Source organism: Salvelinus alpinus, chromosome 33 (assembly GCF_045679555.1).
Source record: "Salvelinus alpinus chromosome 33, SLU_Salpinus.1, whole genome shotgun sequence".
NCBI lineage: Eukaryota > Metazoa > Chordata > Actinopteri > Salmoniformes > Salmonidae > Salvelinus > Salvelinus alpinus.
The window spans coordinates 1,608,370-1,623,191 of NC_092118.1; the positions used below are offsets into that span (position 1 = coordinate 1,608,370).

General features: G+C 43.4%; 1 protein-coding gene across 5 annotated transcripts in view; it reads left to right on the top strand.

The window, feature by feature from the left end:
- The window catches only part of LOC139562743 (AN1-type zinc finger protein 3-like), a 49,693-nt gene extending 40,975 nt beyond the window's left edge, over positions 1 to 8,718 (top strand). For 3 of the 5 annotated variants that reach the window (XM_071380716.1, XM_071380714.1, XM_071380717.1), the window contains 3 exons: positions 1,104 to 1,274; positions 6,171 to 6,308; positions 8,158 to 8,718. In XM_071380716.1, the coding sequence (XP_071236817.1) occupies positions 1,104 to 1,274; positions 6,171 to 6,308; positions 8,158 to 8,444 (596 nt within the window). In that variant the 3' untranslated portion in view covers positions 8,445 to 8,718. Of the gene's footprint in view, positions 1 to 1,103; positions 1,275 to 6,170 lie in introns of all 5 variants that reach the window. The other 2 variants (XM_071380719.1, XM_071380718.1) reach the window with 1 other exon arrangement.
- The last annotated feature ends 6,104 nt before the right edge of the window (positions 8,719 to 14,822 follow it).

Here is a 14,822-nt window from a genome sequence, read left to right on the forward strand (position 1 = left end):
CCTCTGAGGAAGTACAGCTCCCGCTCAGCCCAGTCAAAACTGTTCGCTGCTCTGGCACCCCAATGGTGGAACAAACTCCCCCACGACGCCAGGTCAGCGGAATCAATCACCACCTTCCGGAGACACCTGAAACCCCACCTCTTTAAGGAATACCTAGGATAGGATAAAGTAATCCTTCTAACCCCCCCGCCCCTTAAAAGAGTTAGATGCACTATTGTAAAGTGGTTGTTCCACTGGACATCATAAGGTGAATGCACCAACTTGTAAGTCGCTCTGGATAAGAGCGTCTGCTAAATGACTTAAATGTAAATGTAATGTAAATGTTCTGGGATTGATTTGCACTTTTCGCACCAAAGTCAGTTCATCTCTAGGAGACAGAACGCATCTCCTTCCTGAGCGGTATGATGGCTGCGTGGTCCCATGGTGTTTATACTTGCGTACTATTGTTTGTACAGATGAACGTGGTACCTTCAGGCGTTTGGAAATTGCTCCCAAGGATGAACCAGACTTGTGGAGGTCTACAATTTATTTTCTGAGGTCTTGGCTGATTTCTTTTGATTTTTCCCATGATGTCAAGCAAAGAGGCACTGAGTTTGAAGGTAGGCCTTGAAATACATCCACAGATAAACCTCCAATTCACTCAAATGATGTCAATTAGCCTATCAGAAGTTTCTAAAGCCATGACATCATTTTTTGTTTTTTCCCAAGCTGTTTAAAGTCAGTTAACTTAGTGTATGTAAACTTCTGACCCACTGGAATTGTGATATACAGTGAGCAATATTTTATTGCTAATAGTAATTCTATTGATCATTTAGCTATCTTTAAAAATGTGTCAGCTTAGAGCCCACCGAAGGCTTAGACTTATAATTATTTTGTAACCTATCTGCAGCAAAACTTTGTTTTGGCCTCAATAAGCAGTAGTAGCAGTATGCAAATAAGCGAGCCAAATGAACATCTCTTTCATCGATGTGATTAGGTTCCTGACGTTCACCATGAAGATTTGTTCAAAAAGAGCTGTTTGTTCGCGAACGGCCCTTCACTAAATCACACTCTTAATGGATCGGTGTGGTCTTTCTGTGTGTTTTGTTTTTGTGTGCGAGCAGCCTCTGAGTCAGAGAGTGACGCATCCCCAGAGAAGAGCGCACGGGTGGGCCCCGGGTCTAAGGAGTCGTCATCTACCCACGGAGTTCCCAAGCAGAAGAGAAGCCGGCGCTGCCACCGATGCCAAACCAAACTGGAGCTGGTACAGCAAGAGCTGGGCTCCTGCCGCTGTGGTCAGTACACACGCAGTCATAAAAACATAAACAGACATAGGCCTACATGTCTCCCGAGTGGCTCAGCGGTCTAAGGCCTCATCTCAGTGATATTTGCACTGAGATGCAGTGCGTCACTACAGTCCGTGGTTCGAATCCAGGCTGTATAACATCCGGACGTTTTTTGGGAGTCCGATACGGCGTTTCACAATTGGCCCAGTGTCGTCCGGGGTAGGCCGTCATTGTAAATAAGAATTTGTTCTTAACTGACTTGCCTAGTTAAATAAAGGTTACACATACACATGGGACACTTATACACATGCAAGCAAATACAGAGGCTCATACATGCTAACACTCACTCGTGCTCATACAAATGCAGGTATGCTAACATTCCTGTGTTGACACACAGTACAGTGCATTCGGAAAGTATTCAGACCCCTTGACTTTTTCCACATTTTGATAGGTTACAGCCTTATTCTAAAATGGATTAAATAAAGCATGTTTCTCATCAATCTACACACAATACTCCATAATGACAATGCAAAAACACGTTTTTAGAAATGTTTGCAAATGTATTAAAAATAAAAAAATATACCTTATTTACCTAAGTATTCAGAACCTTTGCCATACAACTCAAATTTGAGCTCAGACATTGTTTCCATTGATCATCCTTGAGATGTTTCTACAACTTGATTGGAGTCCACCTGTGGTACATTCAATTGATTGGACATGATTTGGAAAGGCACACCACTATACAGTGGGGCAAAAAAGTATTTAGTCAGCCACCAATTGTGCAAGTTCTCCCACTTAAAAAGATGAGAGAGGCCTGTAATTTTCATCATAGGTACACTACACACACAAAAAAAATCCAGAAAATCACATTGTAGGGTTTTTAATGAATTTATTTGCAAATTATGGTGGAAAATAAGTACACTGCTCAAAAAAATAAAGGGAACACTAAAATAACTCATCCTAGATCTGAATGAATGAAATATTCTTATTAAATACTTTTTTCTTTACATAGTTGAATGTGCTGACAACAAAATCACACAAAAATTATCAATGGAAATCAAATTTATCAACCCATGGAGGTCTGGATTTGGAGTCACACTCAAAATTAAAGTGGAAAACTACACTACAGGCTGATCCAACTTTGATGTAATGTCCTTAAAACAAGTCAAAATGAGGCTCAGTAGTGTGTGTGGCCTCCACGTGCCTGTATGACCTCCCTACAACGCCTGGGCATGCTCCTGATGAGGTGGCGGATGGTCTCCTGAGGGATCTCCTCCCAGACCTGGACTAAAGCATCCGCCAACTCCTGGACAGTCTGTGGTGCAAAGTGGCGTTGGTGGATGGAGCGAGACATGATGTCCCAGATGTGCTCAATTGGATTCAGGTCTGGGGAACGGGCGGGCCAGTCCATAGCATCAATGCCTTCCTCTTGCAGGAACTGCTGACACACTCCAGCCACATGAGGTCTAGCATTGTCTTGCATTAGGAGGAACCCAGGGCCAACCGCACCAGCATATGGTCTCACAAGGGGTCTGAGGATCTCATCTCGGTACCTAATGGCAGTCAGGCTACCTCTGGCGAGCACATGGAGGGCTGTGCGGCCCCACAAAGAAATGCCACCCCACACCATGACTGACCCACCGCCAAACCGGTCATGCTGGAGGATGTTGCAGGCAGCAGAACGTTCTCCACGGCGTCTCCAGACTCTGTCACGTCTGTCACATGTGCTCAGTATGAACCTGCTTTCATCTGTGAAGAGCACAGGGCGCCAGTGGCGAATTTGCCAATCTTGGTGTTCTCTGGCAAATGCCAAACGTCCTGCACGGTGTTGGGCTGTAAGCACAACCCCCACCTGTGGACGTCGGGCCCTCATACCACCCTCATGGAGTCTGTTTCTGACCGTTTGAGCAGACACATGCACATTTGTGGCCTGGTGGAGGTCATTTTGCAGGGCTCTGGCAGTGCTCCTCCTTGCACAAAGGCGGAGGTAGCGGTCCTGCTGCTGGGTTGTTGCCCTCCTACGGCCTCCTCCACGTCTCCTGATGTACTGGCCTGTCTCCTGGTAGCGCCTCCATGCTCTGGACACTACGCTGACAGACACAGCAAACCTTCTTGCCACAGCTCGCATTGATGTGCCATCCTGGATGAGCTGCACTACCTGAGCCACTTTTGTGGGTTGTAGACTCCGTCTCATGCTACCACTAGAGTGAAAGCACCGCCAGCATTCAAAAGTGACCAAAACATCAGCCAGGAAGCATAGGAACTGAGAAGTGGTCTGTGGTCACCACCTGCAGAACCACTCCTTTATTGGGGGTGTCTTGCTAATTGCCTATAATTTCCACCTGTTGTCTTCCATTTGCACAACAGCATGTGAAATTTATTGTCAATCAGTGTTGCTTCCTAAGTGGACAGTTTGATTTCACAGAAGTGTGATTGACTTGGAGTTACATTGTGTTGTTTAAGTGTTCCCTTTATTTTTTTGAGCAGTGTATATACATATATATACATATATACATATATATCTGATAACAATCATATCATATTAGTAAGCCTATCATTTCAGCCACAAAGAGTAGTTGTAGGCTACTTAATGTGTCATTACTGAAGCCAACGCATGTGCTTGCGTAGCACTGCTATTTATTATGACAACGAGTCATTCTAATGATGGCTTAATGACACGTCTCGCTGTTGGTGACTGAATGCTTCGCCGCCAAATTGATGGCACCTTCTGTTTAGAGCTAGCAGCATTTTCACAGCAAAATTAACTATCACTCGAGAAAGCGTTTTCCCTGCCATTTGTCATTTAGAAGTACCTCACTTGATGATCCGTTTATCTATTGGCTGTGCTTTGTTTTTGGCTGTGAACATTTTTGTGTACAATAGCAATAGCTTTGTCCCTTTTATCTTATATTAACCATGCTCTATTGCATGTGTCCATATGTACACAACAGTCACACCACTTCAGGGACACACATCAGTTACTTTAGTCACCAAACCTCTTTCTCCTCATACTCCCAACAAGCACCGCTCTTCCCTATCCCACTCGCCTTTTGCGTCCATCAGCCACTCCCACTTCCACCGTTACCTTCGGCTCCATGCTAGCCCAGCTGTAGCACCACCCCACCCCACCCCACCCCACACACTACCACATCTTTCTTTATTCATTCCTGTGCATGGCTTAATAATTGCCTCCGCCACTCTTCAATTAAAGGGCGCTTCGGTCGCTGTCGCTCTGAGACTTTAATCAGTGTTCGTCGCTGTCAGGAACATTATGCATATTAACGAATACATTAAGACTCCCAACGTAACTAACGAGTCGCTCTCTCTCTCTGTATTATTGAGACTCCTTTCAGCTACCAGGGCTTTGTGGAGGGCCGACACAATGGAGGCTCAGTGGGGAGGATCGCTGGTGGTAGTGTCTTCACTGGCAATGATACTCAGGCAGATTAGTTCCTAAGGGCTGATTTGAGATCAGGGATCTTTGACTGACAATGATACTCAGGCTGGAGTGTAGTGAAGGTGGGTGTTGTACCTCCTAATGACTGACTCGAGGTCAGTCCTAGCTCCTAAGAATTGATTTGTGATTACATGTTGCAGGCGTAGAGTATTGAAGACAGGCATTGTAGCTTCGGTGATTGATGTACTCATTGGTGTTCTCGTGAGCACAGACAGTTCTGTGCTCACGAGAACTCAGTTCTGTGCTCACGAGAACAACAATGAGTACATCAAACACCGAATCTCAAATCAGTCCTTAGAAGCTACAACGCCTGTCTTCAATACTCTACGCCTGCAACATGTAATCACAAATCAATTCTTAGGAGCTAGGACTGACCTCGAGTCATTGAGGTTCCCATTGTGTCGGCCCTCCACAAAGCCCTGGTAGCTGCATTAGCTGCAATTGCATTAGCTGGGGTTGAAGCTTTACAACGTGGAGATGCATTTGCTTGTCTCCGTTCTATTGAATTGGATCTGGATGTATTGACGTATTACAGAAAATGTTGCCGCTATACTGTAGTAGCTAGCTAACTTGGGATCGTGGTCTGTGCCCAATTTAACTTTTGAAAGAATTTGAAAAAGTACACTCTCCTGCGCCCCTTCTCCATCTCCTCTCTATCTATTCACATCTTCATTTACTCTTCTTTGTCCCCCTTTCCTGCCCGTCACCGTCAAAATATGGAGCCTAACAACAAGGGTGCTCCCAAACAGGACAAAATGAGGCCTAAAAAAACTGGGGGAGTGCCAGAAAAGTAAGGGAGTTTAACTATTGGTGCAACGACACATCTGTCAACCAATTGAAAAAGGAGAACAACGTTACTCCTGCCTCATTTTCTCCCCACTCCACCACTCCCCTATGTCGCATTAAGGTTTGGAAATCCAAGCCGAAACAGTTCGGTAGAGTTTGTACATATATTATGATGACGTTTTGTGATGTTTTTGTTACTTTTGTACTTCAGTGAGGGTTTTTTCGCCTGTTCGGGCACACATTTTTTTCTGGAGGCAAGCTGAAGTTTATGCCCCTTCATCGGTGATTGGTCAACAGTATGGATTCTTCAATAAAGTCTTTCAATGAGACGACTCGTTTTCATGCACATGTTTCATTGAGAAATATTTCACCAAACATCTTACTTAGATGTAACATAGATCTATTCGGCAAAACGTCAAAATTAATGACAGATTAATTTGGACTATTTTGAGTATACTGGCTACAGCTTCTCAAAATGGACAAACATTTTTATTGATAATGCTTTTTTCTCGTTTTTCAAGCAAAGGTCTTTTAAGGGAGTATACGATCACACTCGTTCCGTTCGGCAAAGAGCATAGTCAGCACCTCTACAACATTTTTGGGTGTGTGTCAACTCATGCTATATATAAAAAGTACAAAACATCTCACTTTCTCATCAACAGGCTATGTGTCCTGCATGCTCCACCGGCTGCCCGAGCAGCACAACTGCCTCTTCGACCACCTGGGGCGCGGGCGCGAAGAAGCCGTCCTCAAGATGGTCAAGCTGGATCGCAAGGTGGGCCGCTCATGCCAGCGCATCGGTGAGTAGTGCTCCTGAACCCCACCCCCCATCCACAACCCCGATGATGAAAGCAAGGAAGAGGAAAGAGACTGCGTCCTAAATCATTCATCTTTATCCAGAAATGTACAGACCCCGTCATGGATTTCTTAAAAGTATAGGATTGGTGTTAAAGCATTGGCTGCGTTGTTAAATCAATGTGAGAAAGTGTGTAAGTGGAGACTTCGGGGAAAAGGTGGCAAATGGGGACGGAGACAAATGCTCACTTTATACTCACTTTTCTCCCCAGTGCCCCTTTTTGTTGTGACAATGCTCTTACCTCAAATAAGCAGACAAAGCACTTCTAGTTTTCGCGCCCCGACAAGGGACTGCTAAAGTCACCTATCTGTCACTTCCCGGTCTGCCAACCTCATAATAAAGACCAGAGCCCCCTCATTTCATCACTATTATCACAGAGTGGGATGAAGTTAACCCCTAAACACTGATCTAAGGTTTTTAGTTCAGGTCAACCCAGTGATTAAGGGTATGATGCAAGGGAGGTTAAGTTGATCTTAGATCTGTACCTAAGGGGGCACCTACCACCCCAAGAAATCTCTTGAATCTCTCTCCCTCCACTGTTTTGTGATTTTTGAGCGTATCACACCCACCACTACTTCTCAGCCTTAACCCCTCCCATCTCAAATCAAATCAAGTTTATTTTATATAGCCCTTCGTACATCAGCTAATATCTCGAAGTGCTGTACAGAAACCCAGCCTAAAACCCCAAACAGCAAGCAATGCAGGTGTAGAAGCACGGTGGCTAGGAAAAACTCCCTAGAAAGGCCAAAACCTAGGAAGAAACCTAGAGAGGAACCAGGCTATGAGGGGTGGCCAGTCCTCTTCTGGCTGTGCCGGGTGGAGATTATAACAGAACTATGCCAAGATGTTCAAAATATTCATAAGTGACAAGCATGGTCAAATAATAATCATGAATCATTTTCAGTTGGCTTTTCATAGCCGATCATTAAGAGTTGAAAATAGCAGGTCTGGGACAGGTGGCGGTTCGATAGAGGCACTCCAGATCAGGGACATTCCTGTTCAGAAAAAACTATAGCCCTCTGCTGCTTATTGCTACTGTCCCTATCATCATCACCACCACCTCAGGTTGTGGGAGAATCCAATGAGAGGGGGGAGAGGGGGGAGAGGCAGGGCGGGTTGGACTATTGCAACTCCCTTCCCTTTACCCCCTCCCTTTCTGACCTGCCTGCTGCTGTTGACACAGCAGCCATTTTCTGTAACTTGGGAGAGAGAACTTTCTTTCTAGACAACAGGCACCGATCGTCCCCTAGTTAGGGGGGGTTGGATTAAAAATGGAACAGTCTGTCTGTCAGCGATTTAATCCATCTCCCCGAGTGAGTTTTAGTCACTATGGAGACGGAAAACACACCCCTTGAGATTTCCTTTGGCCATGATGTTCATGCTACTACGGGTGCTGGCCAAGGATAAACTTCTAAGATGGACACAAAAGCAAAGACCTGTCACAAGACCTCTATGTGCCTCTATCGAAATCTGGTTCTCCCTGCACACATGCGCACATACATACACAAACACTCTTTTACATACAGTTCAGCCCACGTGCGCAGAGCACAAGGACAGTTAAGCAAAATCAAGTGGTACACATTGGAGTGTGCTGAATTTGTGGAGAACCTTTGACAAAGTTATTCAGTGGGACGCTCATGGTTGTTCAGGTTTCGCTCGATATAACTCATATCTTAGCCGTGGACTTCATTTCCCATCAGCCCCCACTGTTTGAAATGTTTTTGCGACGCCTCTGTCTCTCGATGCCATCCCCGACCCCTCAGTGGGATTCTAACGCCCTCTTTCTTTCACAGATTCTCTTCTTCCTGCCCTTGCCCGTCGCACACCACTGTCTTTCTCCCTCGCTCCTTTCACTCTCCACTCCGTTTCCAGACAGCATGTCTTGCTCTCACCCACCTTACTCTCCATTAATCCTTCCCTCTTTCATTCTCATTTCTCCACAGTATTGATTTTCTCACTTGCTCTCTCTCTCTCGCACACACACACACACACACACACACACACACACACACACACACACACACACACACACACACACACACACCTCTTTCTTTCTTGCCAAAGAGCGAACACTGAGTGAGAGGTTGGGGCCTGGCCATAGGTGGGGCTGTGGGGCTGCAAGCTGAGCGCGGAGGAAAAATTGAATAGAAATTGAATTGTCGTAAAATAATATTGTGTATCTTAAAGAAAAATCCTTATTTAACCCTTTTTGTTTTTTTCAATGTTATTTTACTTACACATTAGCATAGTGCTGCATTTTTTGTTTGACATTGTAAGAAAAAATGGATAAGAGAATTCTGTAGCCTTTTTCTTTTGTTCCCATTTGTTGCTGAAAAATAAAGTAATAAACTGGATGAGAGGAGGTGTAGTGTGGTCAATGTCTCATGTCTGCTGGAGAGATGGATGAAGGGAGGAGCATGAACAAACACTGGGCCGTGTTCAGCAGGGCACAACTTTTCGGTAGAAATATGCAACTCAGAACAAACATGCCTATGTCGTCAGCACTTGCATGAATGTGCGTACATCCTATTTCAACGGCGAGTGTGTATGGTGTCTGTGTGAAGTCTGCACACATTCACACATTTAACAGGTAGTTTGCTACTTAGTGTTTTACGGTTGCTGGCACTGTGCGTGCTGTTGGCTCTGTGCCATGATAGCTGTAGCAGAGTTTTATGGTGATGTAAATAGCTGTTTATTGGCGACAGTATACCCACTTGCAGCTGCTCTGAATTACTAAAATAATTTGTTAAGTGTGTGTGTGTGCATCTGTCTGTATCCGTTTGTGTGTGTGTGCATTTATGTGAGCTTGCGTGTGTGGTGCCCACATGCTTTTGTGTATGGAGATTTTTACAAACAGGCAAGGTGGGTATTTGATGCCAGCGATGCGTCTATCTTGTGGGCCTCATATCCACTAATTAGTGTTTTCGAAAAAAGAAAAACCTATGTATGATCAAAAGGTGGCTTCAAACGAACGCCAACATTGGCCAGCAGCCAATATCACATGGGCAGAATTTGTAGTACTCCACTATCCCCAATTTGGATAAGAGATGCTTAGCCTACCGTTATGCTCAGTTGTCTGCACACAGCCTAGTTACCTTTCTGCCCTATTCCCTATCTCGTTTTAAGGTTGGTATCCGTTCTATTTTAAATTAAGCGATTCAAGAAATCTAAAAATCCAGATCATTCATTTGATCTTATCCATTATCGTCAGAGCTGATTTTCTGCTCATTCTTACATCTTAGCACTGTTATTACCACTGTGTGTGTGTGTGTGAGAGAGAGTAGCCTGTGAGTTTGTGTGTTGGTTATTAGGAAATGGGGTCTGTAGCTGCTAGTGGCTCAATAGTGGTAAAGGGGGATTTGAAGATAAAATGCTGTTAAGGGTAAAGACATCCATTTGCAGCACAACAAACAAGGAGTCCTGTCATTTAGCTTGGTCTTGGCCGGCCTTGCAAATGTAATCCATACACACAATTTAACCTCCAATTTTGTTTAATAGAAGGTCTAATAGAAGGTAATTGAACACAAATGTTTTTGGAATGTGCAATTTAAGGCAGTGAATCTACAAAATTGTAGCGTTTGAGCGAGTTTGTGTGTGTGTGTGTGTGTATGTACACACAGGCGGCCTTAGCTGTGTTTCATAGGTTTTAAATTAAGCTGGGGCCCACACTGACTGTTTAATGTAAAATGTATGTTAGCCACTGATTCAACAGCTTCATTGAAATTAAACACTGATATGAACAAGGTATTTTTAATTGTCAGATAATAATCATAGCAGTTAATTTACGGGGGATAATTTCGGTTAGGGGGGCCCTTCAATGCATTTTAAAACAAGGCCCCAAATCGCTAGGTATGCACGGACGTGTTCCCTTAAGACTCGAGGTGGACACAGTAGTTGGAGTCTGATTCATTTACTAATGCAACAGAAGGGCTGATATCCGGGCAGCGAGTGAAACCCAAGCATATTAGACTTATATTAGATTCCAGAACAATTATCACAAAAGCATGGGTTCAGTTACATCTTAAACACATTATTACCCACTGAGCACATTTCAGAACTAATGTCTGTGATAAACAGTCAATCAGCAAAGTGTATGATTAGTCAGCTATTGTTATATTAATCCTTTATGGCAATTTCGGGGTGGTTTCCTGAACACAGATTCAACCTAATCCTGGACTAAAAAGCATTTTCAATGGAGATTCTCCATTGAATTGACATTTTCTTCCAGTACTAGGCTTAATCTGTGCCAGGAAACTTCCCCTTTAAGTACAGTGGGTGAATACAGTTTGTCTGATCCCTGCGGGAATTGAAACCACGCTCTCAGGACTATTATTAAAATCCGTGTAAACTATAGCCAACCGGTTTAAGTTTCATTAGATGCTTTTTGCTTAGTTCATTCTGTGAGGATGGCGACGATACTAGACGAGCATTGATATCTGAGACGGCATTAAAAGGCCCCTTAGCAGTGCACTAAGTATTGAAAGTGTGTTTGTGTCCCAAATGGCACCCTGTTGCCTACATTTTACACTACTTTTGACCATGATGTAGGGAATAGGGTGCCATTTGGACACAGCCAGCAATTGTTTCATGGATAGGCCAGTTATTCCGGACACAGATTTTTAAAAATTAGTTATTGGTCCAGAATTGGTCATATTAATCCAGGAAACTGGTTCTAGTATGGAAGCCCAATATCCCATTTTTGGCACAGTAGCCTATAAACAGACATTTTCAAACCCACATCAACGTCTATACACCAAATTGTCGACCATACAATTTCACCGATAGGAAATATCTGCTATTCCAGTTAAAGCCCAAAAACTCCATACCAAATTTACTTGAACTATTTTCCTCCCACACAGGTTACATAGAAGCCGCTCTCCCACATGTAGACCCGTTGATATTTAGTCACATTTAAGAGAAAATCGATGGCGACGGCCGAAGAATCCCAGTGCACCTATTAATATCAGTTTTTCTTGTGACCTTTCCATGCCGCTGACAGTACAGTTTCTGGACTGCCCTCAATAAACCACTAAAATGAATGAATCTTTAATGAAGCATTAGCGATGAATACGGGATTGGGTTCCTGCAGAGTCTGGGAAACGGGCAGGCATGGGTGACAGAGGTGGTAAGGTTTCAGCCCGTCGTGACTGGAAAGGGTAGGCCTGTACTGGGCAAAGAATCTACATTGTTTCCATGTTATTTCAACCAACATTTTCAGTGTGATTGCATTGTTTCAACAAAAGACTAATTAGATTTTCGAAAAATAATTGAAGTTCAAATATTTTGACTTGTTTCAACCCAACTGTTGACCAAATCAAATTTTATTGGGCACATACACATGGTTAGCAGATGTTAATGCGAGTGTAGCGAAATGCTTGTGCTTCTAGTTCCGACAGTGCAGTAATATCTAACAAGTAATCTAACAATTTCACAACAACTACCTAATACACAGAAATGTAAAAGGATGGAATAAGAATATGTACATATAAAAAATATGGATGAACGATGGCCGAGCGACATAGGCAAGATGCAATAGATGGTATAAAGTACATAACCCGTCTCATATGTACATACTGTAAGATATGTAAACATTATTACGTGACCAGTGATCCATTTATTAAAGTGGCTAATGATTTGAGTCTGTATGTAGGCAGCAGCTTCTCTGTGTTAGTGATGGCTGTTCAACAGTCTTTGAGAAATAAGCTGTTTCTCAGTCTCTTGGTCCCAGCTTTGATGCACATGTACTGACCTCGCCTGCTGGATGGTAGCGGGATGAACAGACAGTGGTTCGGGTGGTTGTTGTTCTTGATCTTTTTGGTCTTCCTGTGACATCAGGTGCTGTAGGTGTCCTGGATGGCAGGTAGTTTGCCCCCGGTGATGTGTTGTGCAGACCGCACTACCCTCTGGAGAGCCTTGCGGTTGAGGCTGGTGCAGTTGCCTTACCAGGCGGTGATGGAGCCCGACAGGATGCTCTCAATTGTGCATCTGTAGAAGTTTGTGAGGGTTTTAGATGACAAGCCAAAGTTCTTCAGCCTCCTGAGGTTCTTTACCATAGGGTCTGTGTGGGTGGACCATTTCAGTTTGTCTGTGATGTGTAAGCCGAGGACTTTCCACCTTCTCCACTACTGTCCCGTCAATGTGGACAGGGGGGTGGTCCCTCTGCTGTTTCCTGAAGTCCACGATCCCTGTAGGCTGTCTCGTCATTGTTGGTAATCAAGCCCACTACTGTTATGTCGTCAAACAGATGCCAGAGGGGTATACATTTTTTTGGGATCAATGAGTTGGCTTGAAATGGGCATGGTCCAATTGACTCAAAAACGAAAAACACATACGTTTAGCTTTCTTAATGAACCAGGAAATCAATAGTTAGTTCAGTTTTTTTATCAAAGTTTGCTGCCTAACTCATTGATCCTGCTTTTTAGTATACCCCTCAGGATATCGATTAAATCTGACTAGCTTCTACTTGGGCTGTCAACCGTTAAACCTGCGACTGGTGTGTTGTTGGTAAGTAGCCACATTTTGTTTATAGCTAGCTAGTTACATGTCATTATTTGATAGGCTATGCCGCTATGATAACTAGCTAGATGCATAGCCTCTACCTAACGTGTAACGTGAGAGGGAGATTAACATCGCTGTCATTGCAGCTGAAGACATGTTTGATCCTTGCTAGCTAACATAATCAAGCAAACCTGATGACATGTGTGTTGCTTGTTGTAAGCTACTGTAGCTATCAATAAACTTGAACTGGCTAGCTACTGCACTTGTTTATTGTGAATGGCAAAGACACACCCAAGAAACACCCACATCCACCCCACCCCCAAGACAACTCTTGTTGGCCTTCTGTCATGGCTGCTAGCATTTCTAAATGAGCATTGATTAAAAACCAGGCCAAATCAGGAAGTGCAGTTGACCTTTAAAATGGCTGCATTTCCTGGAGCCCGGAAAGGACAGGGAGAGAACTGCTGCTGTCTCAAAGTCCCTGCATCAACCATAGTCTAAGAATTTCCAGTTTGCATTTGACAATCCTATTTCAGTCTGTGCATTTGAAAGGGTTCATTGTGAGTATTCTGAGTACAACTTGTCTTGTGGTTGTGTGGGGGACTTGGAGACAGTCAGAAAAAGTATTTATTGTGTTTTACTGTATATATGTTTAAAGTAGGGTCGGGATGATACCAGAATTGCAATACAGGAAACAAAACACACAGAGGAAGGAACTTCATCAGGAAAACAGCAGTAATGTTAGAAACAAACAATATTATGTTGTCATCCAGAGTCACATTTATTTATTTTCCAAGCTATAGCACACTCTTTTACATACAGCAGGTTTTTAAAGGACCAAGGAGTTTGGTCTGCTTTGTGTTTCATTTTTGCCATGCGATACTAGTAGTCCTGGACCTAGTACAAAGGCCTTATTTATTGCATGAGCACTTTAGTCTTTGAGACTTGATATTCATCCCTACATGTAGAATTGTGTGTGAAGTTTTCTGTGCCTACTTTTAAGATTTACTGTGCCTTTTGTGATACATTGATTATTTGAGAACTGAAAATTGCATGAGAACTGAGAACTAAAAACCCACACAGACAGTGTGGCACCTCTAACCCCACGAGGCTGAAAAAATGTAGCTTGTCACCTAAAACCCTCACATACTTCATCACTTTTAAATGTTTTTATTATTACCTTTATTTAACTAGGCAAGTCTTAAGAACAAATTCTTATTTTCAATGACGGCCTAGGAACAGTGGGTTAACTGCCTTGTTCAGGGGCAGAACAACACATTTTTACCTTGTCAGCTCGGGGATTCGATCTTGCAACCTTTCGGTTACTAGTCCAACACTCTAACCACTAGGCTACCTGCCGCACCTGGTACGGCAACTGCACTAATAATGTTTACATATCTTACATACTCATCTCATATGTTGAAGTCAGAAGTTTACATACACTTAGGTTGGTTTTTCAAACACTACACACATTTCTTGTTAACATAGTTTTGGCATGTCGGTTAGGACATCTACTTTGTGCATGACACAAGTCATTTTTCCAACAATTATTTACAGACAGATTGTTTCACTTATAATTCACCGTGTCACAATTCCAGTGGGTCAGAAGTTTACATACACTAAGTTGACTGTGCCTATAAACAGCTTGGAAAATTCCAGAAAATGATGTCATGGCTATAGAAGTTTCTGATAGGATAATTGACATAATTTGAGTCAATTGGAGGTATACCTGTGGATGTATTTCAAGGCCTACCTTCAAACTCAGTGCATCTTTGCTTGACATCATGGGAAAATCAAAAGAAATCAGCCAAGACCTCAGAAAAAAAATTATAGACCTCCACAACTCTGGTTCATCCTGGGGAGCAATTTCCAAACGCCTGAAGGTACCACGTTCATCTGTACAAACAATAGTACGCAAGTATAAACACCATGGGACCACGCAGCCGTCATACCGCTCAGG